Source organism: Cetorhinus maximus, chromosome 8, assembly GCF_964194155.1.
Source record: "Cetorhinus maximus chromosome 8, sCetMax3.hap1.1, whole genome shotgun sequence".
Classification (NCBI taxonomy): Eukaryota; Metazoa; Chordata; class Chondrichthyes; order Lamniformes; family Cetorhinidae; genus Cetorhinus; species Cetorhinus maximus.
The window spans coordinates 73,459,685-73,487,019 of NC_135886.1; the positions used below are offsets into that span (position 1 = coordinate 73,459,685).

Consider the following 27,335-nt stretch of genomic DNA (forward strand, 5'->3'; position numbering starts at 1 on the left):
CTCCTTACAGTCCTTACAGCCTGACTTTCATCCATGCCATCTGAGGCCCCGAGTGCGCTCTGATCCGCTTCCTGGGGCATTAATGTGGCCCAACTCCAGCCAACATACGTCAGCCTGACTCCTGTTACTTGGACATTTTGGCTCCAAGACTGAGTTATTGAGCATTTTCACATTATCTCGAGGACCCTCTGGAAAGTCTGTACAGACGCCCAGGAGTCCGCAGACCCCAGTTTGAGGACCACTGAATTGGATCATGGCTGATCTGTATCTTAATTTCATCTACTGTTTTGGCTCCGTAACCTTTAATATCCTTGCCTACAATTAGTCTCTAAGTGAATTCCAGGAGATCACCATGACAAATATAATGAAATCCTATGTACCAATGACCTTCCGTGTGTAATGCTATTAGCCTCAATAAGGAACTTGTTTACAGTACATAACATGCCCAGGAGTGGTAAAACTTGTAGCCATATAGCTGGAAATGGTGGTGTAGACACCCAAAATGAGGCAGTTACAAATTGTGTGCTCAAACATGGCATTTTAAAGTTTATTTCATTCTGTTGTGTCTTCCAGTGACTTTCCTACGCAGTGGGATCAACTAGCTCTCCACCGTAGCTCAGATCAGAGGAGTTCATTTGGAAGTATGGACAGCCTTGACCAACCCAGCCAAAGCTGTGACCAAAGCACATATCCTAACAAAAGAGACTCTGCCTACAGCTCATTTTCTGCAAGCTCTAATGCCTCTGACTACACTCTGTCATCGTCGGTGAAAACTGATGAGTCAGCCTCCATGGACAGCATATTACATGGCTTGGGATGGCTGCCGACCAGGTATAGCGAGGCCCAGTACCTTCAAAATGAAAGTGAAGGCAGAGAAAGGCCAGCTGAAGAGCAACTTTGTTCTCACTGTGGGAAGGGGTCACCTGAAAGTGACGTGTTGCCATCCCATGTACATGAAGAAAGTGCTGCAAGTTCTACCAAATCAACCCCTCCCCCACTACCTGTTCGCAGAGAAAGTTTTGTGGCAGCTAAATCTCGCTCTGCGTCTCTGTGCATGATTAATTCTAAGGCACTTGCAGCAACAAACCTGTTGCTTCATCCTGGAAGATGGGCTTCTGAAACCTTGTTATCTACAAGAGATAAAGATTCTGAGGGACAATATTATACCTGTGCTCCTAAGTGCTGTACAGGCACTGCCCTGCAGTCCAGTAACCCGGCATCCAACCATTGTTCAATAGAGTGTTGCTGCTTGTTAAGACAACAGCCAAGGCTTTATTGCCATTCTCATAGTGAAAAAATTATTTCACATGAAAGTACAACAATCCCTAGAAAATCCAGTCGATATTTGATGGGGCAGTTGGATTTATACAATTTGATTGAGCCATCATTTGTTGCCAGTCAATACCTGAGCCTGAGTCAGAATGAAAGATTGCCTTTGAATTTGCATAGGCACAGTGCACCTGAGAAGTTGTTATCAGCGCAAATGCATTCAGTTCCAATTTCAGACTGTGGTAAAAATGGTTTGGGATTACAGTATGATCAGGAAAGTAATGAATGGGCCAACTGTGTACCAAAACCTCAGCAGGAATATCAATCCAACATAGGACATTCCCATAAAGCTTTAAATAACGTTGATTCTTCATTTGAAAAGCAGATGAAAGAGAACTCCTTTGGGAAGCAACAAGAAATTGAAGTAGCCGCTTGTGATCACTATTTGGATAATCAGCTTCATTCTTCCCCTCCCAAAGCTGAGCCGAGTAGTAAAAGTTGTAGAAGTGCATCAGTTCAAACAACAGCCCAGCAACAAAACATACAATTGCCTCCAAGACCACCAGATCAGATGAGCGAGATTGGAAGCACTTCTTCAAGTGGCAATACTTTGGAAGATGAGGCAGATTTGGAAGAAGCCAAGAATGAAACTGGCAGAAATACTCGGGTATTAGGTTCTAGAGCAGCCAGGATGCGGCGCAAAAGTGACCGCTTTGCCACAAATTTGCGTAATGAAATACAAATGAAGAAAGCTCAGTTGCAGAAGAACAAGAATGCAACTGTGCTGTTACAGATGGAAGAAGCTTCAGAAGAATTGGGTGACTTGAGAGAGAAGCCATCCAGTTCCTATACTTGTATTACTGGTGAGTCTGATGCCAGTGGCACAAAAGAAGAAACTACAGGCACAAAAACACAGACCATAGATCCCAGTAAAACCCTGGACAAAGTGGAAGAGGATCATAAACCAGGGAGTATGTATTCATATCCATTGGCCCATAGCTCCTGTGTTTCACCAAACAAATGCAAAACAGAAACTGGTTCACTATCCCAAAATTTTGATGAGCAGAAGACTGCTCAGGACATCAGTGGATCTGGCCAATGGAGACGGACACCTGAAGATAAACAAGAGGCTCAAAGTAAGGTGATAAAGGAAGTTGGGTCTGATGAGATGAAATCTTGTGCAACAGCAGTATTACAGGAACCAGATACCTCTCCCCTGGTGTCCTTTGCAGAGAGGAGAAAATTCTTTGAGGAGACCAGTAAAAGTTTGTCTGGGTCTGATTCTTGCAATTTTCTCAGAGTTCAGAGTAAATCAAGTACCATAGGAAAATCTAAAGGGCAGAGCTTTTGCAGTAAGTCACATGCCCTCCCAAGTGATCGTCTGAGGCAATCAGCAGAAGAAATCTTCCAACACTCCATAAGCAGAGTCACCCAAGATTCTGGGCAATATCCTCCTTGTTCACCATTAAATTTGGACCAAGCAATTCACCATGCACAAGGAGAGAAGTTACATGAGCAGGGATGTGAAAATTTAAAGCCCCTCAAACCAAATAAATCAAGCACTTTGAAAGAACATTGCATCTCTCATGTTCAGCAAGTGCAACGCTCTGAGCCAGCTTCAACACTACATTGTCAGTATTTCCATCCAGATAATAGTCACCTGGAAGAACCTCATCCTACCATAAGCTCCCACCAGTTGCAGCCCTCTTTATCTGAGGTAGGACATGTCTAAGTTACCTGTTTATTTTAATGTATCTCACATTTGTTGGAAGTGCATTCCTTTGATGAGTCATCCAACCTGCCTGTGCTGGCCAGATTAACGGTAACCTAAGGTTGCCATAAAGCATCCAAAAGAAAGAAATTGGCCAATATTTTTCCCCATCCTCTTATGAGAAGCAAAACTCTTGTGCAGGCTCACCCTTTCAGCTTGATTGAGATCAGGGCTTATTGTTGGGGAAGGGGTCAATTAGTGGGGACAGCTGTGGACATGAACAAAGAATAAGGTGCCCCTGTGTAAATAAAACCTACCATGGCTGTCTAGTTTACATGACTATTATTTTTAACTGCTGTATCTGTTTTATAGCTGGAATAAAAAGACAGCACCCTGACTGCCAACTAATGTAATTTTACTTAGTAGTAATGGAACTTGGAACACGACAAAGCTATCAACATGACAAACATGAGACTGTCACATTCCATTTTGCTGAAGGGGTTTTGGGTCTTAAATGTAATACTGAGTTTTTGGTGTTATTGGTGGAACTTGTAGGCCTGGATTTTTGCTCCTGAGGCAGGTAGCTTGAGTTGGGAAATCTCGTAGCTCACTGTGCGCACCTTGGGAGAAACTCGCCTGAATGGCAGGATCGTTGCTTCGGGGTGGAGGGAGGCACCCCCAGATGCAAATTGGAGGTGGCCACAGGGGCTGCCAAGTGCTAAGGCAAGCTGTTTAAAATGCCCGTCATGGTTATTTGATACTTGGTCCCAGATTTTTTTGTTAAATATTAAGACCTCTAGACTTCGTCCCTCACACACCCTAGCTCATGCTCCCATCTACCCCCATGGTCCCTCATATCCCCATGCCAATTTAATGCCACCTCATGTGCTCCCAACCATACCCCCCACCCATCATCATTTGCCCTTACACCCTCCATGCCAACTCGCTCAGAATCCACCATCACCAGACCTCAGGAGCCATGTAGAGATTGAATAAAATAAAGTTCTAAATATCTATTGCAGCCTTTACTATAGTAAAGAAAAACTCCCATTCATGAAAACCCATTCAAAACATTTAATCCCCTCAAGTACTTAATCCCGTAAAAACAGTTACATTCGTAACATCATATCAAAGTCAGCTAATCCTTTAATAAACTTTTTGAGTTTATTAATTGTGCCTGTCTAAACAGCAAACATAATTTGGCTATTTGAGCATGTGGCATTACAGCCAAGCCCTGAATCTGTTCTTGCCCACCATCCACACATGTACTTTTCATCCAGGAGTGATTAAAGAGCAGTCAGGAAAATTAGTCTTTTGCCCTTCCAAGATTCTGGGATTCTGCTTGTCCAGCATCCAAAACAGGATGAGCAGAAGCTTCCTTCAATTAAATATTGGGAAAGCTGAAGCCATGGTTTGCAGTCCTTACTATAAACCTCATTCCCTAGCTGCTGACTGCATCTCTCTCCCTGGCAACTGTCTGAAGCTGATCCAGACTGTTCACACTCTTGGTGTCATATTTATCCCTGAGATGAGCCTTCAACCACACAGTCACTAACTACACCTATTTCCGCCTCTGTAACATCACCTGACTATGCCCTGCCTCAGATCATCAGCTGCTGAAACCCTCATTCATGCTTTTGTTACCCCTAGACTGGACTATTCTAACATACTCCTTGCTGGCCTCTCACTTTCTGCCCTTGGTGAACTTGTGGTCACCCAAACTCTACTGCCTCTGTCCTTACTTGCACCAAGTCTTGTTCACCCTGCACTCCTGTGCTCACTGGCCTACACTGGCTTCCAGTTAAGCAATGCCTCAATTTTAAAATTCTGCTCTTTGTTTTCAAATCCCTCCATGGCCTTGACCCCTCACTATCTCTGTAATCTTTTCTAATCCACAATTCTCTGATATAACTGCACTCATCTAATTCAGGGCTCTTGAGCATCCCCAATTTTAATTGCTCCACTATTGGTAGCTGTAAAGCTCTGGAATTCCCCCTTGAAATCTCTCTATTTCTCTACCCTCCTTTAAAATGCTCCTTAAAACCTATCACATTGACACAGTTTTTGATCATCTGACCTAATATCGCCTTATATGGCCTGATGGGAAATTTTGATCAATACTACTATGAAGGCCTTGGGATGTTTATTACGTTAAAGACATTACAATAACAACAACAATTTGTATTTAAATAATGTTTTCATTTCTTCCACCAAAGCTGTGATCACCATAGGCCAAGGTTCCAGCTACACATAAGATGACATATTTGCCATCACTGAGCCATTGAAAGCCTAGCATATTGCTTTGTCACTCTTTTAGAATCAACCTAAATATTTCTTGAACTCAAATGTTTTTCTTTGAATTGGGGCAAATCGCACTACTTTCATTAATTATCAGCACAAAATCCAATTTATTAAGAATTGAATTTTTATCTCCTGTTCCCCTCTGTCTGCCATTCCCCTGTCTCCTATTAGTTATTTGGTGGTTAATCAGTTGCAGGTTTTGTTCTAGTGATATTCATGCCAGCCATTATCTCAATTAAATGGTCATTCTTCATGTGTGACCCTGAGGAGTGAGTGCCAATAACCTGGGGTGCCTGACCGTCTTAACTTTGATCTTGTTTTCCTCCAGTATTCACAAAATGAGGGTAGACTGTGATTGGGAACTGGAGCCCTGCCTGGTTTATTCCTTTATAATACAGAGGTGATGATGGTGTTTGTAGTATTTTGTACCACTAGTTTGGTGTAGCTAAATATTTTTACACAGCAAAGTTGTAGAGATACCTCGGGTTAGACAACTCAGCCAGCCTTGCCCAAACCTCTTGTCCTTCCTGCTGGACCTCTCAGACTGGATTTTACATTCCCCGCCAGCAGGGTTGTAGTTTGGGGTGAGGGAGAAGTAAAATCCAGTGGGCGGCCTGCCTGCCACTCACCTACCTACCCACCCACTCCCAACCTCTCTGGTATTTTACGGGGAATGGGGGCGTTGTGTGGCCTGATTTCCCTTGGGCCTATCAAGGCCCTTAAATGACCAATTAATTGACCACTTAAGGCCTCATCCTGCCACCTGTATTTTACCCACAGTGGGAGGAGGCCCATGCCATAGGGGAAGCCCTGCAGCTTTAGCTGTGCAGGCTGATGTCAGTCAGAGGGAGAGGGGGGCCTCATTTGGGGACCCCTGGGCTTCCACCCACCATCAAAGGTCATTCCCCACTTTAATTCCCTCTGGGTCTCTTGAACCTGGCTCCCTGTCCCCATTCCCACCCTGCAACTTACCTTCTACAGAGATCCCTGAATCCCTGAATTTACCCATTACTCTTGGTTCCTTGGCATCAGGAACTGCCTGTTGTCTCAGCAGTGGCCACCGCTCCTGGCTGGTGCTGCTGGCCAACTGATTGGCGTTAAATTACAGCAGAGCAGCTTTTGGGATCGTGGGTGGGCTCTCCCTTGACTTTTTAGCAGGGGGTGGGGTGGGTTAGCGAGGATCATGGCAGCCTGTAATGTCCAATTTTGCTGCAAAAAAAAAAACTCATCAGGACAGATGCAAGAATGCCAAATGTCAAAGGGAGCAACAATTTATCCTGCATGAGAAAAGGATGCTGATTGGTTGGCAATCTTGTGGTCAAGGTGTTGCCATGGAGAATGCAGCATCAAATTATTGTCCCCTGTGCTTTTGCTTAATTTAGAAAAGGCGCAATGCCTCAACATTTTAAATTAAATTGGGGGACAATAGAGGTGCATTCTCCATGGCAATGCCTCGAGCAATCAGACTCGACCTGCTAGCCAATTAGCACCTTTTCCTCATGCAATATTAATTGTTGCTCCCTTTGAAATTTGGCATTCTTGCATCTGTTCTGATGACTGCGACAAAAAGCTTCAATAGTACGCCTCTTTTTTTTCAGCAATACTCTAGTTCTATACTACCAAGTGACTATTATTATCCAGTCTCTTGATTTTAATTGGCTCTAGGTGGTTAAGGAAGCAAGGGAGAAAATAGCGGCAGCTCTGATCATCGTATTTGAATCCTCCTTGACTAAGAGGTGTCAGCTGTGGCTCAGTTCATAGCAACCTCGCCTTTGAATCAGAAGGTTGTGGGTTCATGTCCCACTCCCGGAAACCAAGAACTGTGAATGTACTCGAAAGAGTTACATGCAATCTGTTGATAACTCGAAAGAGTTACAGTAATGATGCCAGAAAATTGGAGGACTGTTAATTTTGTACCATTGTTTAAAAGGGAGGAAGGGATAATCTGAATAATTATATGCCAGCTATCTTAACTTCAGTTGTGGGCAAATTATTGGAATTAATTCAAAGAGACAGTATAAACCTTCAATTAGCAAGGCATAGATTAATCGAGGAGAGTCAGGGTGGATTTGTTGAAGGTCATGTCTAACTTGATTTGAATTTTTTGTGGAGGTGACAAGTCTGGTTTCTAAGGGCAGTGCAATGGATGTTATCTGTATGGATTTTAGCAAGGTTGTAGATAAGGCCCCACATGGCAGGCTGGTCAAAGAAGTAAAGCCTTTGGGATCCAAGGGAGAGTCACAATAGGATCCAAAATTATCTTAGTGGCAAAGGCTAATGGTTGACAGATGGTATTGTGACTGAAAACTGATTACCAGTGGAGTTCTGCAGGGCACAGTAGTTGGTTCCTTGCTTTTTGTTATTTACATTAATGATTTAGACTCAAATGTAGGGGGCATGACAAAGAAGTTGTCAGGTGATTTAAAAACTGCCATCTGGTTGACAGTGAGGAGGAAAGTTTTAGACTGCAGGAAGGTACAGATGGTCTGGTCAATTGAACTGAAAAGTAGAAAATGGAATTCAATCCATAGAAGTATGAGGTAATGCAATTTGGAAGGTGCAACAAGGAAAAGGACTGCACAGCAAACGGGAAGATATTAAGTAATGTGGAGGAACAGAGGGAATTCGAGTGTATGTCCACTGATCCTTAAAGATAGCAGGACAGGTCTAGAAGATGATTAAGAAGGCATTTGGCATGCTTTCCATTATTAGCTGAGGCATAGACTATAAGAGCAGGGAGGTTATGCTGGAACTGTATACAGCACTAGTTAGTCCACAGCTTTGGTACTGTGATAATTTTGGTTACCACGTTACAGGAAAGATGTGATTGCACTGGAGAGGGTACAGATGAGATTTACGAGGATGTTGCCAGGGCTGGAAAATTTTAGTTATGAGAAAAGTTTGGATTAGCTGGGCGGTTGTTTTCCTTGGAACAGAGGAGGCTGAGTGGTGACTTAAGTGAGGCATATAAAATTGAAGAGCCTAGATAGAGGAAATAGGGACAACCTATTCACCCTAGCAGAGGGTCCAAAGCTAGGGGGTATAGATTTAAAGTAATTGGTAGAAGGGTGAGAGGGGAGATGGGAAAATGTTTTTCACCCAATGTGTGGTAAGGACCTGGAACTCTCTGTCTGAAAGGGTGGCGAGGGCAGAAACCCTCAACACATTTAAAAAGTACTCGAATATCTACTTGAAGAGCCGTGACATGCAGTGCTATGGACAAAGTGCAGGAGGGTGGGTTTAGGCTGAGTAGTTCTTCATTGACTGATACAGTATGATAGGCCTAATGGCTGCCTTCTGTGTCAATTGTAAATTTTCTGTAATTTTTACGAAAGCTAGTTCTGATGGCGAGTTCTTAGACAAGGCTGGCCCAAGAGAATCATTGACGTTGAATCAAAATGGCTGGGCGGAATCTCCCTTCCTATATAAATAGCCTTTTAGATCATTATGACACCCTTCTGTGCACAGTCTGTTCTTTCAATATTCTGTCTAGATTTGAAAAATTCCTTCTCAGTAGCAGCTCTCAAGCATGGAATTTAATGGGAGTTACTATGTATTTTCAGGCTGAAAGGAAATAGAATTCACAAAGGAAGCCACGGCTGAGTCATGCGGGAGGGTCTCCTGAAAGTCTGACAATGAATTGCATGGATGTTAACAGAATCAGCAATGGCTTACAAGCAGTAATACAGCTTGCATGTGTTGACTAGCGTATAGTCATTGAATTAAATTACTGCCTTTGTGTCAGCCGTGGCACAGTTGCTAACACTCGCGCATCTTGAGTCACAAGGTTTGGGGTCCACGTCCAAGTCCCACTCCAGGGCTTGAGCAGAAAATTCACAGCTGATGCTCCAGTGCATTGGAGAATGCTGTACAGTCGGGGGTGCCATCTTCTGGATGATGCATTAAACTGAGGCCCCACCTGCCTACTCAGTAGATGTAAAAGATCCCATGGCACTATTTTGAAGAAGAGCAGGGGAGTTATCTCTGGTGACATGGCCAATACTTGTCCCTCACTCAACATCATAAAAACTGCTTCATTGACTGTAAAGTACTTTGAGGCATCTGGTGGTTGTGAGAAACACTATATAAATACAAGTTTTTTTTAAAGTTGTGCAAGGTCTCTTTTAAGTACAGTACCAGTCTCCCTTCCAGTGATATTTATCTGTATTACAGCTAGTACATAATGATGGAAAGGTTCTTTTGCTTCCCTTCCTCCACATTTTCTCATTTGATGGCATTGACTTTTGCTGAGGTATTGATCCGTCAGTGCTAGCAGATCTGACCTCTCCCATTCTGGTCATTCTTCACCCATGAAACTGAATAGCCCATTTGACCATAGACTGAGTGACATCTAAGTCAAATTTTGTCCTTTTTCGAAACAAGGATCGTGAGTTAACAAGTAGTTAAGAAGCTTGTTAATTTTTTTCAATCTTTTTCCTAATATAGGGGCATTAAGACTATTTGTAATGGTGCTGTTGCCAATCTGGGAGCAGCCAATTAAGACTAGGTAAAGGAACTTGAACCTTGCTGATCTCTCACTCAGCATGATATGATTTGTTTATGATTTGTTAAATATGCCAAGGACAAAGAGATAGTGTTCTGTTTCCAATTAATTATGGACACAATATTGAAGACATTAATTCTGCATTGTTTATTTTGGGGAAGGTAATGAGTGAAGGTATTTTTCTGCCTACCTTGATTTCTTTGTGATGTGTCAGTTACTGTCAGTGGGGGAGCATTGTGCTACCAGCTTCTCCAGTGCTGTCCAATAGAGTTAAATACATGTATGTTAAAACACACAAACAGATTCTTGGGTCCAACCCTTCAATTTTTTTCCTTCATTCAGCCGTCAAATCTATGTTGACATAGTTACTTCTGCAATCACTAACCCTGGAAGTGAATTCCACATCTTCACAACTTTTCATATAAAGTAGTTTCTCCTGCATTCTGTTCTAAATTTTTTGCTTTAAGCTTTTATCTTTGTGGTCTCTCATTCTTCACCGCTTAACCTACTGGAAATGTTCTGCTTCTGTTTACCCAAATCACAAATTTTAATATTTTTAAACACGTCCAGCATATCCTGTAACCTGTATTGTCCAATGAAAAATAGCACAATTTTTCAAGAATTCTTTATATTACTATTTCCTCAAACTGGACAGCATCCCAGTCAATCTGTGCTTACCCATATCTAAAGCCTCTATATCCTCGAAGGTGTAAAAGTAGTCTTTTGGGTTTACTTTGTTGATTTATTTTCTTCTTCTTGTTTTCATTCTTTCATGGAATGAGTGTGTTGCTGGCAAGGCAGCATTTGTTGCCCATTCCTAATTTCCCTTGAGAAGGTGGTGATGAGCTGCCTTCTTAAATCACTACAGAAGGTACACTCGGTGCAGTTAGGAAGGGAGTTCCAGGTTTTTGACTCAGCGACAATGGGGATATAATTCCAAGTCAGGTTGGTGTGTTTGGAGGGAACTTGTAAGTGGTGGTGTTCCCGTGCGTCCACTGCTCTTGTCCTTCTAGTTGGAGGTCCCTGAGAAACTCCTGCAGCAAAGTCTTGGGGCTGAGATGTTTGACCTCCAACAACTATAAGCATCTTCCTTTGTGCTTGGAATGACTCTAACCAGTGAAGAGCTTTCCCTTGATTCCCATTGACTTCAATTTTGCAATGGCTCCTTGATGCTAGGTCAAATGCTGCCTTGATGTCAAAGGCAATAATTTTCACCTCAGCTTTTGAGTTCAGCTCACATGCTACGTGAAAGTGGGCTAGACTGTGATAAGTCCCCCTGTTGGTATAATTAAATAACCTACCGATATTTGTGGCTCACTTAAGAAATTACACTCAATATTGCTGAAAAGAGAGTTGAAGCTTTTCAGCTTTCACTAATCGGGGCAGATGCAAGAACGACAAACGGTCACAATCTTTACTACAAGAAAAAATGGGTGTTGATTGGTTGGCAAGTCGACTCTGGCTGAGGTGTTGCCATGGCGATAGCAATGGGAAAATGCAAGCTCTTTAAACTCCCGGGTAATCCATAAAAGGCGCAAGAGTTGAACATATTCCTTTCATTTGCAGAGAACGGGATTCTGCATGTGAATCTATGTTGCTTCTAACAAGTGTAAATGAGTCACATTACGAGCTCGTGATTATCTTAAATTGGTTGTTAGTGTAGTTATTAGCGCACTCAGTATTGTTCAGCAAGTGCTTCCCACGTGTAGAAAATAACATCTAACAGACATTTTGTTTTGGGCTTTGCAAGCGTGGGCTGGTTGAATACTTTGCCAATTACCTGAAAAGTGCCCAGTCTACCTCAAAATACCCTGGAAAGTATCTCAAAAATTTGAACAGTAGGTTACGCAAGCCATTTCATGCTGCCACTGCAGTGGCTATGCAAGTGGTATTTTTCACTAACAGGCTGCTGCCGTCAATCCAAAAAGGCATTCTGCCCGCCACACAATTGAGCAACACTGCATATGAATTTCAGTGTCAGTGCACTACCAGGTATATAGGCTGTAATCCCAATGTTTGGCCGATGTAATCAAACAGCATTTTCCTGTGGTAGTACCTAGGTTGCACATCCTAATGATCAGCTGATGGAATCAAAAAGCATGTTCCTTCGGTTGTTCATAATAGACAGAGTAAGGGCCATACTCAACAGCCCGTGCTTACAAAACCCAAAACATCTGTTAGATTTGATTCCATGATTGGGTGGCACTTGCTGAACAATCCTAAGTGCGCTGTTGGCTACGCTAACCAACCAATTTGAGATAACCAGTCGAGCTCATAACATGATACAATTACACTTCCTAGAACTAACATACATTCATAAGCACGGACCTATTCTCTGCAAACAAAAGGAATAAGTTCAAGCCTTGTGCCTTTTTTGAATGACCTGGGAGCTTGAGGGGCCTATAGTGCCCAGTTGCTTTATCCATGGCAACACCTCTGTCAATCAGAGTCGACTTGTCAACCAATCAGCACCCTTTTCTCCTGTAATGTAAATTGCTATCATTTGAAGTCTAGCATTCTTGCATTTGTCCTGATGAGTGCAAGATGAAAAGCTTCGGCAACATCTCTCTTCAGCAATGTTCAGGTTCTGTACTATCAAATTACGCTCGGTTTAGGCAGAAGAGGACTGCCAGTGGGAATTGTATCACAGCATTAGTCAGCAGCTTCAGCATCTTTTGTGAAATGAAAGAAACAGTAATGAAGAATGTGAATTACATGACAAGAACTGATGAACAGTTGGAGTGTGTTTCTGGTATTGATGTATTTTTCTGGAGCATTTTCATTATCAAATGAATAGACTGTGTTTCTAGTACAGTCGACCCTCCTAGATCTGTACCGCAGAGCTTTTTTTTTTTCAGGTTCCAAATACTCTGTCCAGTCCTTGTGATATGTTTACTTTAGTTGCTAATTAAAGGAACTGTCTCACTGTAGCTAGCAAGAGTAAAGCCAAGACAATGCTGATGTGTTTCCCAACTGTGCTGTAAATAGGGTTGCGGATGTTTCTCTGTACTGACTGGCAATCTTCTTTGCAGGGATATCCGGTGGAAAATCTGGATCAGACTGAGATAATAAACAGGAAGTTTATTCCAACACAAAGGTAGGAGCTTAGTGATTAATTCCATGGAACTCCTTTATCCTTCCCTGCCCACCATTCAGTTTAAGATGATAAAATATTTAAATCTTGCATGGCTATGTTGGGTTTTAAAGCATATTTCTGATTTAGGAATATCCTCCACCCTCAGGCTCAATACAGTCTAAACTTAGTCAAGGATTAGAACCTTTAGCTCATGTTCTCCTGCCAGCTTACAAGTACCCACCATTAAAAGCCCTGCTGTCCCCAATGACCTAAAGGGAACTAGAACAGGTGAAAGATCCTGATAGGAAGCAATTGGCTAACTGATAACATAGATCCTGAACTGTCTGCCTAACTCGGGAGCTCATAATATAGGCCCATTATTGCCCGTCTCCTCTTCATCTATGACCTTTGGCAGAACTGCTGCTCCATGGAAGTAGACTTCCATTCAGACCTTTGGCATCTTGTCAAAGCTCAGATTCAGTGAAGTGTTCTCTCGTTACTCAGCAGGAGAAAGCAAAGCAGTAATATTAGAAAACTGTCCCAGCACCCACTGTACAAGTGAAAAGGCCTTATTGATAGTTTAATAGAGTTACCGCTCCTCTAGTTTCATTTCTCCCCTTTTCAGCCAAGAAAGTCCTCTACTCAGCATCTGGTCAGCCTCCTTTTTAAATCAGTGGCTGTTTTTGAGAGGAATTGTGGGTGTGTCCATCACATTGTTTTAACACTTAAGTGTGCCCTGAGCAAGACACTCACTGTACAGTATCATGGCCTTGTTTTATGGGTCTGACTTTACTAAACATACTATACTTCTTATTTCTGTGATGTCATAATATCTGTATTTCACAAACTCCACATACTATGAACAACATAGTTCATTCCTAATACCACATGTTAATCTAAAAAGTTCCTGCCTTTCTACAACTTCTCACTCTTTCTTGAACTATGTATAACATTTCTCTATTTACCTCAATTGTTATCAAAGAAGTTATTAATCTACATTTACCAGTTTTGTAGCTCCTCCCTTACTGAACCTAATTAAAGTATTTCTCAGCTAATGCTTCCATGTTTGAGTCAACAGCTTCAAAAGTTTAAAAAAAGATTTGCATTTATCTTCCATTTATTCACGTGTTGTGGGTGCCACCGGGAAGGCCAGCATTTATTGCCCACCCCTTGCGAAGGTGGTGGTCAATCTGCCTTCCTTACCTGCTCTGGCCAGCATCTGAGCCAGGAACAGTTTAAAGACAATCACAATGCTGTTAGCATCTGTAAGTAAAAGAAATGCTATAAACCACTGATAATCACTGTGAAACCATCGCTCGAATCAGCCTGCAATGCACAAGGGTCCCAGCTGATGTCACTTTTAACGGACCTGATCTGCTTCCTCACCTTCTTGGACTCTGGTTTGAACTCAGTTTGTGTGTGAAGGTGACGACTCTGAACTGGGAACCTCAGTCAGGGCTCATGTGAACTTGGATTTCACATCAAAACCAGTTGGCACATACTGAGCCGCAGCAAACCAAGAGATCATACATAGGGAACAGACTCAGAGTTTGGGGCATTTCTCACAGGGCATACTGCTGTAAACTCAGCTCAGCAATAACATTTCTAAACCACATATTGAGCTTGGATTCGGTAAATGTTTTCATAGAATAATAGGAATTACAGCAAAAGAGAAGGTCATTCACCCCATGATGCTGCCACTCTCTCCCGTAACCCCATTCAACACCTAGCCCCAAGAACTTTTTATATTCCTCCTTTTATAAATACATATTTGATTCCCTTTAAAATTAAGTTCTAGTCTATACTTCAATAACCATATGGCAAAATATTCCACAGTGTAATAGCTTTCAGAGCAAGAGGAGGGAGACGATGGCGTAGTGGTATTGTCGCTGGACTAGTAATCCAGAGACCCAGGGTAAAGCTCTGGGAACCCAGGTTCGAATCCCGCACGGTGGGAATTTGAATTCAATGAAACTCTGGAATTTAAAGCCCGATGACCATGAAACCATTGTCGATTGTTGTAAAAACCCATCTGGTTCACTAATGTCCTTTTAGGGAAGGAAATCTGTCGTCCTTAACTGGCTTACATGTGATTTCAGTCCCACAGCAATGTGGCTGACTCTTAAATGCCCTCTGAAATGGCCTAGCAAGCCACTCAGTTGTAACAAACCACTACAAAGACACAAAAAAGGGAGGAAACCAGACAGACCACCCGACATCAACCTACGCACCGGAAACGACAACGACAATTGCAGCCCTGTCGACCCTGCAAAGTCCTCCATACTAACATCTGGGGGCTAGTGCCAAAATTGGGAGAGCTGTCTCACAGACTAGTCAAGCAACAGCCTGACATAGTCATCCTCACAGAATCATACCTTGCAGATAATGTCCCAGACGCCACGGTTACCATCTGTCCTGTCCCACCGTCAGGACAGACCCAGCAGAGGTGGCCCAATGTCGGAAGGGAGTTGTCCTGGGAGTCCTCAACATCGATTCCGGACCACATGAAGTCTCATAGCATCAGGTCAAACATGGGCAAGGAAACCTGATTACAATGTATTGCCCTCCCTCAGCTGATGAATCAGTGCTCCTCCATCATTTGAAGGAAGCACTGAGGGCGGCAAGGGCGCAGAATATTGAGGGACTTCAATGTCCATCACCAAGAGTGGCTTGGCAGCACCTAACTGACCGAGCTGGCTGAGTCCTAAAGGAAATAGCTGCTAGACTGTGGCAGGAGGTGAGGGAACCAACAAGAGGGAAAAACATACATCATCTCACCAACCTGCCTGCCTGCAGGTTGGTGAGATGATGCATCTATCCATGACAGTATCGGTAGGAGTGACCACCACACGGTCATTGTGGAGACAAAGTCCTACCTTCACATTGAGGATACCCTCCATCGTGTTGTGTAGCACTGCCACTGTGCTAAATGGGATAGATTTAGAACAGATCTAGCAACTGAAGACTGGGCATCCATGAGGCGCTGTGGTCCAATGATGAGCACCATCAGCAGCAGCAGAATTGTACTCAAACACAATCTGTAACCTCATGGCCTGGCATATCCCCCACTCTGCCATTACCATCAAGCCAGGGGATCAACCCTGGTTCAATGAAGAGTGTAGGAGGGTATTCCAGGAGCAGCACCAGGCGTACCTAAAAATGAGGGGTAAACCTGGTGAAGCTATAAAACAGAGCTACTTGCGTGCCAAACAGCATAAGCAGCAAGCAATAGACAGAGCTAAGCGATCCCACAACCACCGGATCAGATCTAAGCACTGCAGTCCTGCCACATCCAGTCGTGAATGGTGGTGGACAATTAAGTATATCACTGGAGGAAGAGGCTCCACAAATATCCCCATGCTCAATGATGGAGGAGCCCAGCACAGCAGTGCAAAAGATAAGGCTGAAGCATTCGCAACAATCTTCAGCCAGAAGTGCCAACTGGATGATCCATCTCGGCCTCCTCCGGAGGTCTCCAGCATCACAGGTGCCAGTCTTCAGCCAATTCAATTCACTTCATGTGATATCAAGAAATGGCTGAAGGCACTGGATGCTGCAAAGGCTATGGACCCCGACAATATTCCGGCAATAATCTCTGCTCCAGAACTTGCTGCACCCCTAGCCAAGCTGTTCCAGTACAGCTACAAAACTGGCATCTACCCTGCTATGTGGAAAATTGACCAGGTATGCCCTGTACACACAAAGCAGGACAAATCCAACCAGCCCCATCAGTCTACTCTTCATCATCAGTAAAGTAATGGAAGGGATCATCAACAGTGCTATCAAGGGGCACTGGCTTTGAAATAACCTGCTCACTGATGCCCAGTTTGGGTTTCGCCAGGTCCACTCAGCTCCTGACCTTGTTAAAGCCTTGTTTCAAACATGGACAAAAAAGCTGAACTCCTGAGGTGAGGTGAGAGTGACTGCGCTTGACATCAAGGCAGCATTTGACCAAATGTGGCATCAAGGAGCCCTAGCAAAACTCAAGTCAATGGGAATCGGGGAAAACTCTCTGGTTGGAGTCATACCTAGCACAAAGGAAGATGGTTGTGGTTGTTGGTCAGTCATCTCAGCTCCAGGACATCACTGCAGGAGTTGCTCAGGGTAATGTCCTAGGCCCAAACATCTTCAGCTGCTTCATCAATGACCTTCCTTCCATCATAAGGTCAGAGGTGGGGATGTTCAATGATGATCGCACAATGTTCAGCACCGTTCGCGACTCCTCAGATACTGAAGCAGTCCATGTCCAAATCAATGACCTGGACAATATCCGGGCTTGGGCTGACAAGTGGCAAGTAACATTCGCGCTACACAAGTGTCGGGCAATGACCATCTCCAACAAGAGAGAACCCAACCATCACTCCTTGATGTTCAATGGCATTACCATCACTGGATGCCCCACTATCAACATCCTGGGGTTTACCATTACCATTGACCAGAAACTGAACTGGACCAGCCATATAAATACTGTGGCTACAAGAGCAGGTCAGAGGCTAGGAATCGTGCGACAAGTAACTCGCCTCCTGACTCCCCAAAGCCTGTCCACCATCTACAAGGCACAAGTCAGGAGTGTGATGGAATGCTCCCCACTTGCCTGGATGAGTGCAGCTCCTACAACACTGAAGAAGCTGGACACCGTCCAGGACAAAGCAGTCCGCTTGATTGGCACCATATCCACAAACATTCACTCCCTCTACAACCGACGCACAGTTGGAGCAATGTATGCCATCTATAAGATGCACTGCAGGAATTCACCAAGGCTTCTAAGACAGCACCTTCCAAACCCATGACCACTACCACCTAGAAGGACAAGGGCAGCAGATAGATGGGAACACCACCAACTGGAAGCTCCCCTCCAAGTTACTCACCATCCTGACTTGGAAATATATCAGCGTTCCTTCACTGTCGCTGGGTCATAATCCTGGAACTCCCTTCCTAACAACACTGTGGGTGTACCTACACCACATGGACTGCTGCGGTTCAAGAAAGCAGCTCACCACCTCCTTCCCAAGGGCAACTAGAGATGGGCAATAAATGCTGGCCCAGCCAGCGAAGCCCACATCCCATGAATGAATAAAAAAAAAAGCTTTCCTCTTCCCTTCCAGTTTGTTTCATCCATCAAAAATCCTAGTTTTTCATTCTGGATTCACTCATTAATCTTTTGCTATTTATCCACAGTAAGGGCCCTGGCTTCCATTTAGCTCCTTTACTGGCTGCTCCCCTCTCACTGTTGCTCCCACACAGCAACGTGCTTTCGCAACTCCCAGCCCTGTGGGAAATGCCAGCCTGCTACCGACTGCGCTCCACACGATCGTGGCTCTCTTTGGTGTGGTCGAGAGATTTTGCCAAGCTTCATGCTTTAAAAATGGCCAGTAACATCACAGAGTGGGGACCAGGCACTTTGTGGGAAATTTAAGTAGCTGATCTCCCAAGGCTGCTGGAGGCACAGCTCAGGAGAAGTATCCCTGGTTCCAAGAAACCCCTGGGAGGATTAGGAATCCCACAACACACTTTTTACTAGCAGTAGTCCAGGTTTTGTCAGCTTGTAAACATCATTACCTTCACTGTCCCCATTGATTCCTGCTTTATGATCTTGAGAAAAATCACCCTTCTCTGTGATGCTACTGCTGATTTGAGGCATTCCACCATTTCTACTTCCATAAATCATGAGTGCTGAAGGCACAATTGTTATTTCCATTTCTTAGTGCTAACATTCATTGCCTTGAATTTTTTTCTAATCCACCAGTTCCTGACAAGCCTTCCAATTTTTAAAAATATATTTCTGAAGTGATTCATCACATCATTAAAATATCTCAAACTGCCTAACACAATGAATTACTTTTGAACCACTTCTTATGCTTTTCCTCCCTTTAATTTTTTTATTCATCTAAGGAATTTCAGCCATCTTTGACAATTTTGCCCTTTCTTAATATTACATTGAATTTCCAGTTTGAATTAGGTGCTCAAAAGATTTTAAACCACAATCTTGTGACTGAGGGGCACTCCTATTCTTCTAACCACAGCCCCTCCCCTCCAATCTTCCCCATCTTGATTATACCCTTATATCCAATAATTCTGAAAGGCTGTCTTGAATGGCACAAGGACAATGCCTACTCTAGTTATTCCCATGTAGACTCATGTGTTTGGTGGAAATGTTAGACAGTATTGGGTCCCTGGGACGCACAGATTAGCACAACTCTTGATGCTAGCTGTGAGCAAATTAATTTCCTCAATGCGCTGCAGAGCCATGTGGACGAAACATCTCTGGAACTGAGAAAATAGCAGATAATCTGGGGCTTCACTCACCCTATTTCCTAATTCTCATCAATGAGCCAACTAATGCAAGAGGGTAGATAGAACCATAGAAAAGTTACAGCACAGAAGAAGGCCATTCAGCCCATCTTGTCCATGCCAGCCCAAGGACGCCCAGGTGCCCTTTCTAATCCCACCTTCCTGCACCTGGCCCATAGCCCTGCAGCTTACAGCACTTTAGGTGCAGATCCAGGTACTTTTTAAAAGAGTTTAAAGTTTCTGCCTCTACCACCAACTTGGGCAGCGAATTCCAGACACCCACTACCCTCTGCATAAAAAGTTCTTCCTCATGTCCCCCTTACACCTTTTGCCACTTATCTTGAATCTATGTCCCCTGGTTCTAGAATTCTCCATCAAGGGAAACAATTTTATCCTGTCCACTCTACCTATTCCCCTCATAATTTTATACACCTCAATCAAGTCACCTCTCAGCCTTCTTTGTTCTAAGGAAAGTAACCCCAACCTATCCAATCTCTCCTCATAGCTACACTTTTCTAACCCTGGCAACATTCTTGAAAACCTCCTCTGCACTCTCTCCAGAGCTATTACGTCCTTCCTGTAATGTGGTGACCAGAACTGCACACAATACTCCAGTTGTGGCCTCACCAGTGTTTTATACAATTCCAACATTATATCCTTACTTTTATGTTCTATACCTCTGCCAATGAAGGAGAGCATTCCATATGCCTTCTTTACAACCTTGTCTACTTGAACAGCTGCCTTCAGGGACCTGTGTACTTGTACGCCAAGATCTCTCACTTCATCTACCCCTCTTAGTATATTCCCATTTATTTTGTAATCCCTGTAACTGTTTGACCTCCCTAAATGTATGACCTCACACTTCTCTATGTTAAAATCCATCTGCCACTTTACCGCCCACTCCATCAACCCATCTATATTGTTTTGGAGATTACGGCTATCCTCTACACTATCCACTACTCGGCCAATCTTTGTGTCATCTGCAAATTTCCCAATCGTGCCCCCACGTTCACGTCCAAATCGTTAATATATAACACAAACAGCAAGGATCCCAACACCGAGCCCTGTGGAACACCACTTGAGACAACTTTCCATTCACAAGGGCATCCATCGACCATTACTCTTCATTTCCTGTTACAAAGCCAACCTTTTATCCAGATTGCCACATTACCCTGAATCCCATGGGCTTTTACTTTCCTGACCAATCTGCCATGTGGGACCTTGTCAAATGCCTTGCTAAAATCCATGTACACAACATTCCACTGCACTACCTTCATCAACCCTTCTTGTCACTTCCTCAAAGAATTCAATCAAATTTGTGAGGCAAGACCTTCCTTTAACAAATCCATGCTGACCATCCCTGACTAGTCCATGCCTTTCCACATGACAGTTAATCCTACTCTCAGGATTGATTCTACTAATTTGCTCACCACCAATTGTAAGACTAACTGGCCTATAATTGTTTGGCATTTCCTTTGATCCCTTTTTAAACAATTGAACTACGTTTGCATTTCTCCAGTCCTCCAGTACCTCCCATATATCTAGTGAAGATTGGAAAATCATCCTCAGAGCATCTGTTATCTCCTCCCTGACTTCCTTCAGCAGCCTCGGAAACAATCCATCTGGCCCTGGTGACTTACCAACTTTCAAGGATTTCAACCCTTCGAGTACTTCCTCTCTCTTTATGGCTATCCCATCCAATATCTCGCAGTGTTCCTCCTGGACTACTATATCTACATCCTCCCTTTCCTTTGTAAACACGGAGACAAAATATTAATTCAAAACCCTTCCCACAGCCTCTGCATCTACACACAAATTTCCATCTTCATCTCTGATAGGTCCCACTTTTTCCTTAACTAACCTTTTAGCATTTATGTATTGATAAAACTTCTTTGGGTTATCTTTAACTTTACTTGCTAATCGTTTTTCATGCCCTCTCTTTGATTTCCTTATTTCCTTTTTTACTTCGTCCCTGCACTTATTCATCTAGGCTATTTGCAGTGCTTAGTTCTTTGTGCCTATCGTACGCTTTCTTTTTCTGTTTGATCTTCCCCTGTATTCCTCTAGACAACCAGGGAGGTCTAGATTTGGCAGTACCACTCTTATTTTTGTTAAAAAAAAAGTGTACTTTCAAAACTAGACAAAGCAACTCTGACCAATGGGATCATTAGTGAAAGTAGACAGATCTTAACCATCCTTCTCTGCGCAACATCTGCACAATCAAACCTCGGGGTCTAAGACAAAGCAAAGAAATTCAACTTTGAATTAGAATTTTTTTAGTCAAATGGCAAAGCTATTCCAACAGATTACTGCGCACTCATGCAAGTTCAATTCAATTGAGGCATACAATAGCTTCGTACAATATTTATTTGTATGTATCTCTTACGAAATTGAATACGATAAAATTAATGTTTGGTGTCTTTCAGAGAGATGAAGACACTGAGTGTTGGTAACGTGCAAGAAACATTTTCTGAAATGAATTCAAAAGAGAGCCTCACAGATGAGTGGGACAAACTAACAAGGAAGCCAAGAAGGGAAACATCTGCTTGGGAGAGGCCCAGCATAGCTACTACAGTGCCAGAGAATTTCTCAGAGTATGCCCCGCAGTACCAACAGAGAGAAGGGCTTACCTGCAAATGTTCCACAAGCCATTTTAGTTGTGGATCACTGGGTATAACAAACAAATTTGAAGAAGGGAAGGTTGTTCCACATGATTCAGAGATGAATAGACATGAAGATTTATCTACTAACAAGAAGAAGAAAGGGCCCCCACCTCAAAGACCACCACCACCAGATTGGGAGAAGTATCGGTTGCAGAAATTGACTCGACATGAATTGCCAGATTTGGAAAAGTACCAGTCTCTGAAATTGTCTCACCACGAACTGGCAGATTTGGAAAAGTACCAGTCTCGGAATCTGCCCCAACATGAATTGCCAGATTTTGAAAAGTACCAATCCCGGAAGCTATCCCAACATGAACTGGCAGATTTGGAAAAATACCAGTCCTGGAAACAGTTCCAACAGGAATTGGCAGATTTGGAAAAGTACCGGTCCCAGAACCTGTCCCAATATGAACTGGCAGATTTGGAAAAATACCAGTCCCGGAAGCTGTCCCAACACCAACTGGCAGATTTGGAAAAGTACCAGTCTCGGAAACTCTCCCAACATGAATTGCCAGATTTGGAAAAGTACCAGTCTCGGAAACTCTCCCAACATGAATTGCCAGATTTGGAAAAGTACAAGTCTCGGAAACTCTCCCAACACGAACTGGCAGATTTGGAAAAGTACCAGTCTCGGAAACTCTCCCAACATGAATTGCCAGATTTGGAAAAGTACCAGTCTCGGAAACTCTCCCAACATGAATTGCCAGATTTGGAAAAGTACCAGTCATGGAAACTGTCCCAACACGAACTGGCAGATTTTGAAAAATACCAGTCACGGAAACCAGCTCAACATGAACAGGCAGTTGTGGATGATTACCAGACCCGTAAATTGTCTCCACATGAAATGCAAGATTTACGCAAGTACCAATTTCGGAAACTGTCCCTACATGAATTTCCAGATTTGGAAAAATACCAGACCCGGAAACTGTCGTTACATGAATTGCCAGATTTGGCAAAGTACCAATCCTGGAATTGGTCTCGAGATGAATTGCCAGATTTGGATAAATATTGGTCACGGAGAGGTACACAGTATGAATTAGATCCTGCGCTGATCTCTCAGCCCACATCAATGAATTGGAAAAGGTCAGAACAAATTTCTGATAGAGAGACGTTGGTTTATTCAGATCTGTCTCCAAGCCCTGTGTCTGCCATGGACACTGCAACACGATATTCTCACCCACCACAGCTGTGTGCAGACTACCTAATGGGCCTTGAATACAGGTATCCAGGATCCAATTTCATTGATCCAAGATGTTTAATATCCTCCTCTGTAGTTCCCGTTCCAGGTGAACATATGATCTCTTCATTGTATAATCATAAGTCACAGAGACCAATGATGAAATTGGTAACATCCATGGAGAGTGATGTCACATCAAGGTAATTGTATAAAAACTAATATTGAACATTACTGAGAGTCCATTTGAAACTGCAGGGGAAGTTTTCCACCACCAACTGTAACCATCCCATCCCCCCCCAACGCCACTGCCAACCAAGTACCCAAATTAGAATATGGTATTATATTAACATTTTCTGGTAAAAAGATAAGCCAAGGACTTATAGGCTGGATATACACCATCAAGTCTGTGTTAATTGTACTCCTAAATTGATCTCTTTGAGCTGAGACTGATTTATGCTCTGATGCACATAGTAACAAGTGAAGAGAGCACTCAGAGTATCTCTCTGCCACACTGTGTTAATTCAGTGTTATTATAATTATGCAGCTCTTCCTTGAGGCTTTTTCCTGCCTGGTTGTTTCTCTGTAACTACAAAGCTGGGAAAATAAATCTTACTATTAAGAACTTCCATCTCACCTAGAGGGTTTCAGGCTGACCCACATCCAACAACCTGCTCTGAAAACTCTACTCATATTTGTATAGCTGTGAGACAATCCACAACATTCTAAAATAATCAACAATATTCTAAATGATACAACCCACAACATTCTAAAAGAAAAAAGTCAATTCACCCTGTCTCCTAATGTTAACAAATTCTTCAAAAAAGGTCCAGATCTTCAAAAACTAATCCATTCTTCCCTAAGCCATGCCCTATCTGTGTAACAAGTTTCATTGAAATGCGTCCATTAGTTTTTGAGAGATTGTTTACAAACAGATTAACAAACTGACTTGTCTTTCCTAAGACAAACTTTACCATCTACTGTCCATCTCTGTTCAATGGCATGGCTAAAATTAGGAACTTGCTGCAAGAGGGTCATGGCACATTTCTAATTTATATTACTTCTATGTTGTCCTCCATAAGGAAAAGTATTTTTCACTTGCTTTTAGAATCCAGAAGTTAGAGAAGTGAATGGAGCTGTAAAATAACTAACAACTCTTTTGCTTTAAGGTTACATACTGAAAACTAAGTATAGATTTATGTTAGTAGACCCATGCTACTTTCCTTTCAGAACCTTAATAGATATCCAAACTTTGGCTTTCATTTCCCATGAAATCCGGACAATGTCACCTTTCTCAATTCTGGCTTTCTCAGTTGGTTTAGGTCTCAGTCACTTAGGACCACAGTTGTTCTAGCACAATTGAACTCAGTGCCCCAGGCTAGAAACAGGAAACATCAATACTGCCACAATTGAACTCTGTGCCCCAGGCCAGAAAGGAGAAAAATCAGCCAGATACTCACTCTGGGTTTTGATAGCTGTTGGAAAGTATTCATATATAAATGTCTGGTTAAAAACAGTACCATGTTTGGCTGTGATTCCATATTTGGATGACCTGTTCATACATATGGACAATATACCAGTACCTATTTAATCAAGAGCCAGCTTCAAGTGGGGAGAAATGGTTAGAAAAGAGGCACGGACTTTTACTTTGAAAACATGTTTTTTAGCTGAGTAGAGAATGCTGTTTATCAGGACATGGCAATTTTTACTACCTGTTGTCAGTTTTCTTGGACCTGAACATTCAATGGAATATAGGAAGGACTCCGTATTCCAAAGACAGCAGCTTTTCATGTGTAATTCATAACCCCTGACCTCCATTTGTGAGGAGGAAAAGTCCCATTGTGTGTGTTTGCAATGTGCAGTTCTATTTCCAGTCACTGCTTGTGCAATTTTAGCATTGTTTCAAAGAACATGCGCAATATGAGGCACATTTAAGGGCTGTTCTGTATTGATTTAAGGCATTTTGTAACCAGTTCGGAGCCTCCTTATAATTAACATACTCAGTCTTTCCCTTTTCTAGAAGTTTCCTCTCCTGAAGGCACTGACTACAGTTGGGGTGTGGTTTCACAGGTGGCAGCTGCACTGTGGCACCTCACACAAATGGCTATTATTCATCTGTGAGCCTTATGCAGAGTGCTGGCAGGCTAGTCAAGGCTGGGTGGTGTAATTGCTTAACTTAATCCTGTCCACATATGCACTTTCTAGCAGGAGTCAGCAATTAGGAGTGGACTTAGAATGATTATTTGTCCCTTGTTTTTTTTTCTGCTCCCATGGATTCTGTGGCCAACTGTAGCATTCCAATAGCTTCCCTGCAGAGATTAGCTAACATGGACTTTTATGGATTGTTTGGCTCAATGCCCCACCAGATGTGTGGCTGACTTCATTCCAAGCTATCAAGAGACCTGAGTTAAATTGTTTCTAAATGATGCTGTGAAATAAGGCAACATTTTAGCAGTTAGGTAGCTGATATGTTATGTTTTAAAATGGCTGTCCAACATGTGACATCTAGAGGTAAAGTGGGCACTGGAACTTTTGATGTGATAATAGCACATGGTATAAAAAGTGTCATTCTTGAATGTGGAGATTTCGGACAGATGGGGTGCCCTGCCTAAGCTTCAATTTAATTACTCGCTTTGTGATTGTATTACGACACTCTCCTCTGGCTAAAGACGAGGAATGAGCATTTAGACACTTCCAACGCAAACCCATTGAACAGAATTTTATCTGTTTGATACAGTGACAGGTTCAAGTTGTTAATGAGTCCAGCTTTACGCAGCATTGAAAAGTTTTAATAATGTCACTGCCAATGATTAGCCACACAATGGAAAAGATCAGAATGTAGGAACATAGCCCACAGACTTAGAGTTCTTAGCTGGATTAATCCATTTAGTTCTTTGCGGCTTTGTCTACATTGCCTTTCACTTCCTTTCATTTGTCAGCACTTGATTAAATACTCCACATACTGTATCACATATCTATTGTGTTTAGATTGATACTGGCAGTTACATCAGGCAGTGAGACTGGGTCTGAATCTTAAACAAAAACAGAATTACCTGGAAAAACTCAGCAGGTCTGGCAGCATCGGTGGAGAAGAAAAGAGTTGACGTTTCAAGTCCTCATGACCCTTCGGCAGAACTGAAGTATAGTTAGGAGAGAGGTGAAATATAAGCTGGTTTAAGGTGGGGGGCGGGGGGAGAGAGAAGTTGAGGGTGGGGTGGTTGTGGGGATAAGCAAGCAGTGATAGGAGCAGATAATCAAAAGATGTCACAGACAAAAGGATCAAAGAGGTGTTGAAGGTGGTGATATTATCTAAGAAAAGTGCTAATTAAGAATGAATGGCAGGATACTCAAGGTACAGCTCTAGTGGGGGTGGGGTGGAAAGACTAACAAAGTATTAGTTGTAGATTTAAAAATAATGGAAATAGGTGAGAAAAGAAGAATCTATATAAATTATTGAAAAAAAGCACTTTACAGCCTTCCGGACTGAATATTGAATTCAACAACTTTAGATCTTAAACTCCCCCCATCCCCACCCCGTTTCTTCCCCCTCCCTTCTTTTTTTCTTTCTTTCTTTATTTATTTATTTATTTATTTATTTCAATAATTTATATAGATTCTTCTTTTCCCACCTATTTCCATTATTTTTAAATCTACAACTAATACTTTGTTAGTCTTTCCACCCCACCCCCACTAGAGCTGTACCTTGAGTATCCTGCCATCCATTCTTAATTAGCACTTTTCTTAGATAATATCACCACCTTCAACACCTCTTTGATCCTTTTGTCTGTGACATCTTTTGATAATCTGCTCCTATCACTGCTTGCTTATCCCCACAACCACCCCACCCTCAACTTCTCTCTCCCCCCCACCCCCCACCTTAAACCAGCTTATATTTCACCTCTCTCCTAACTATACTTCAGTTCTGCCAAAGGGTCATGAGGACACGAAACGTCAACTCTTTTCTTCTCCACCGATGCTGCCAGACCTGCTGAGTTTTTCCAGGTAATTCTGTTTTTATTTTGGATTTCCAGCATCCGCAGTAGCTTTTAGCTTTTTGTTTTTATCTCTGGGTCTGAATCTTGCTTTGTGGGAAGTGGAACCAGGGTTGTTGCCCATAGCAGGGAAAGTTTGAAGAGGACTTATCCTGAGAGACTCATGGCAAGTTTGAACACAGAACTATAGAGCGGCATTGGCAGAAGCTAAGACGAAACCTGCAGCTTCTCGCTACAGAAAGCAAGTGGCATGGAAGAAACAGAATACATTTCTGAAATAAGCAAATTGAATAAATCATTGCTGTGGCTACTCTTTTCCTCTTTTCCTTTGTAATGAGATACGACAGAAGCACG

At 42.8% G+C, this 27,335-nt stretch overlaps 1 protein-coding gene across 3 annotated transcripts in view; it reads left to right on the top strand.

Annotated features, from left to right (window-relative positions):
* The window catches only part of LOC144683721 (protein Shroom4-like), a 155,780-nt gene that overhangs the window by 85,827 nt on the left and 42,618 nt on the right, over positions 1-27,335 (top strand). For all 3 annotated transcript variants that reach the window (XM_078547038.1, XM_078547039.1, XM_078547040.1), the window contains 3 exons: positions 574-2,986; positions 12,818-12,882; positions 21,579-23,192. In XM_078547038.1, the coding sequence (XP_078403164.1) occupies positions 574-2,986; positions 12,818-12,882; positions 21,579-23,192 (4,092 nt within the window). The remainder of the gene's footprint in view (positions 1-573; positions 2,987-12,817; positions 12,883-21,578; positions 23,193-27,335) is intronic.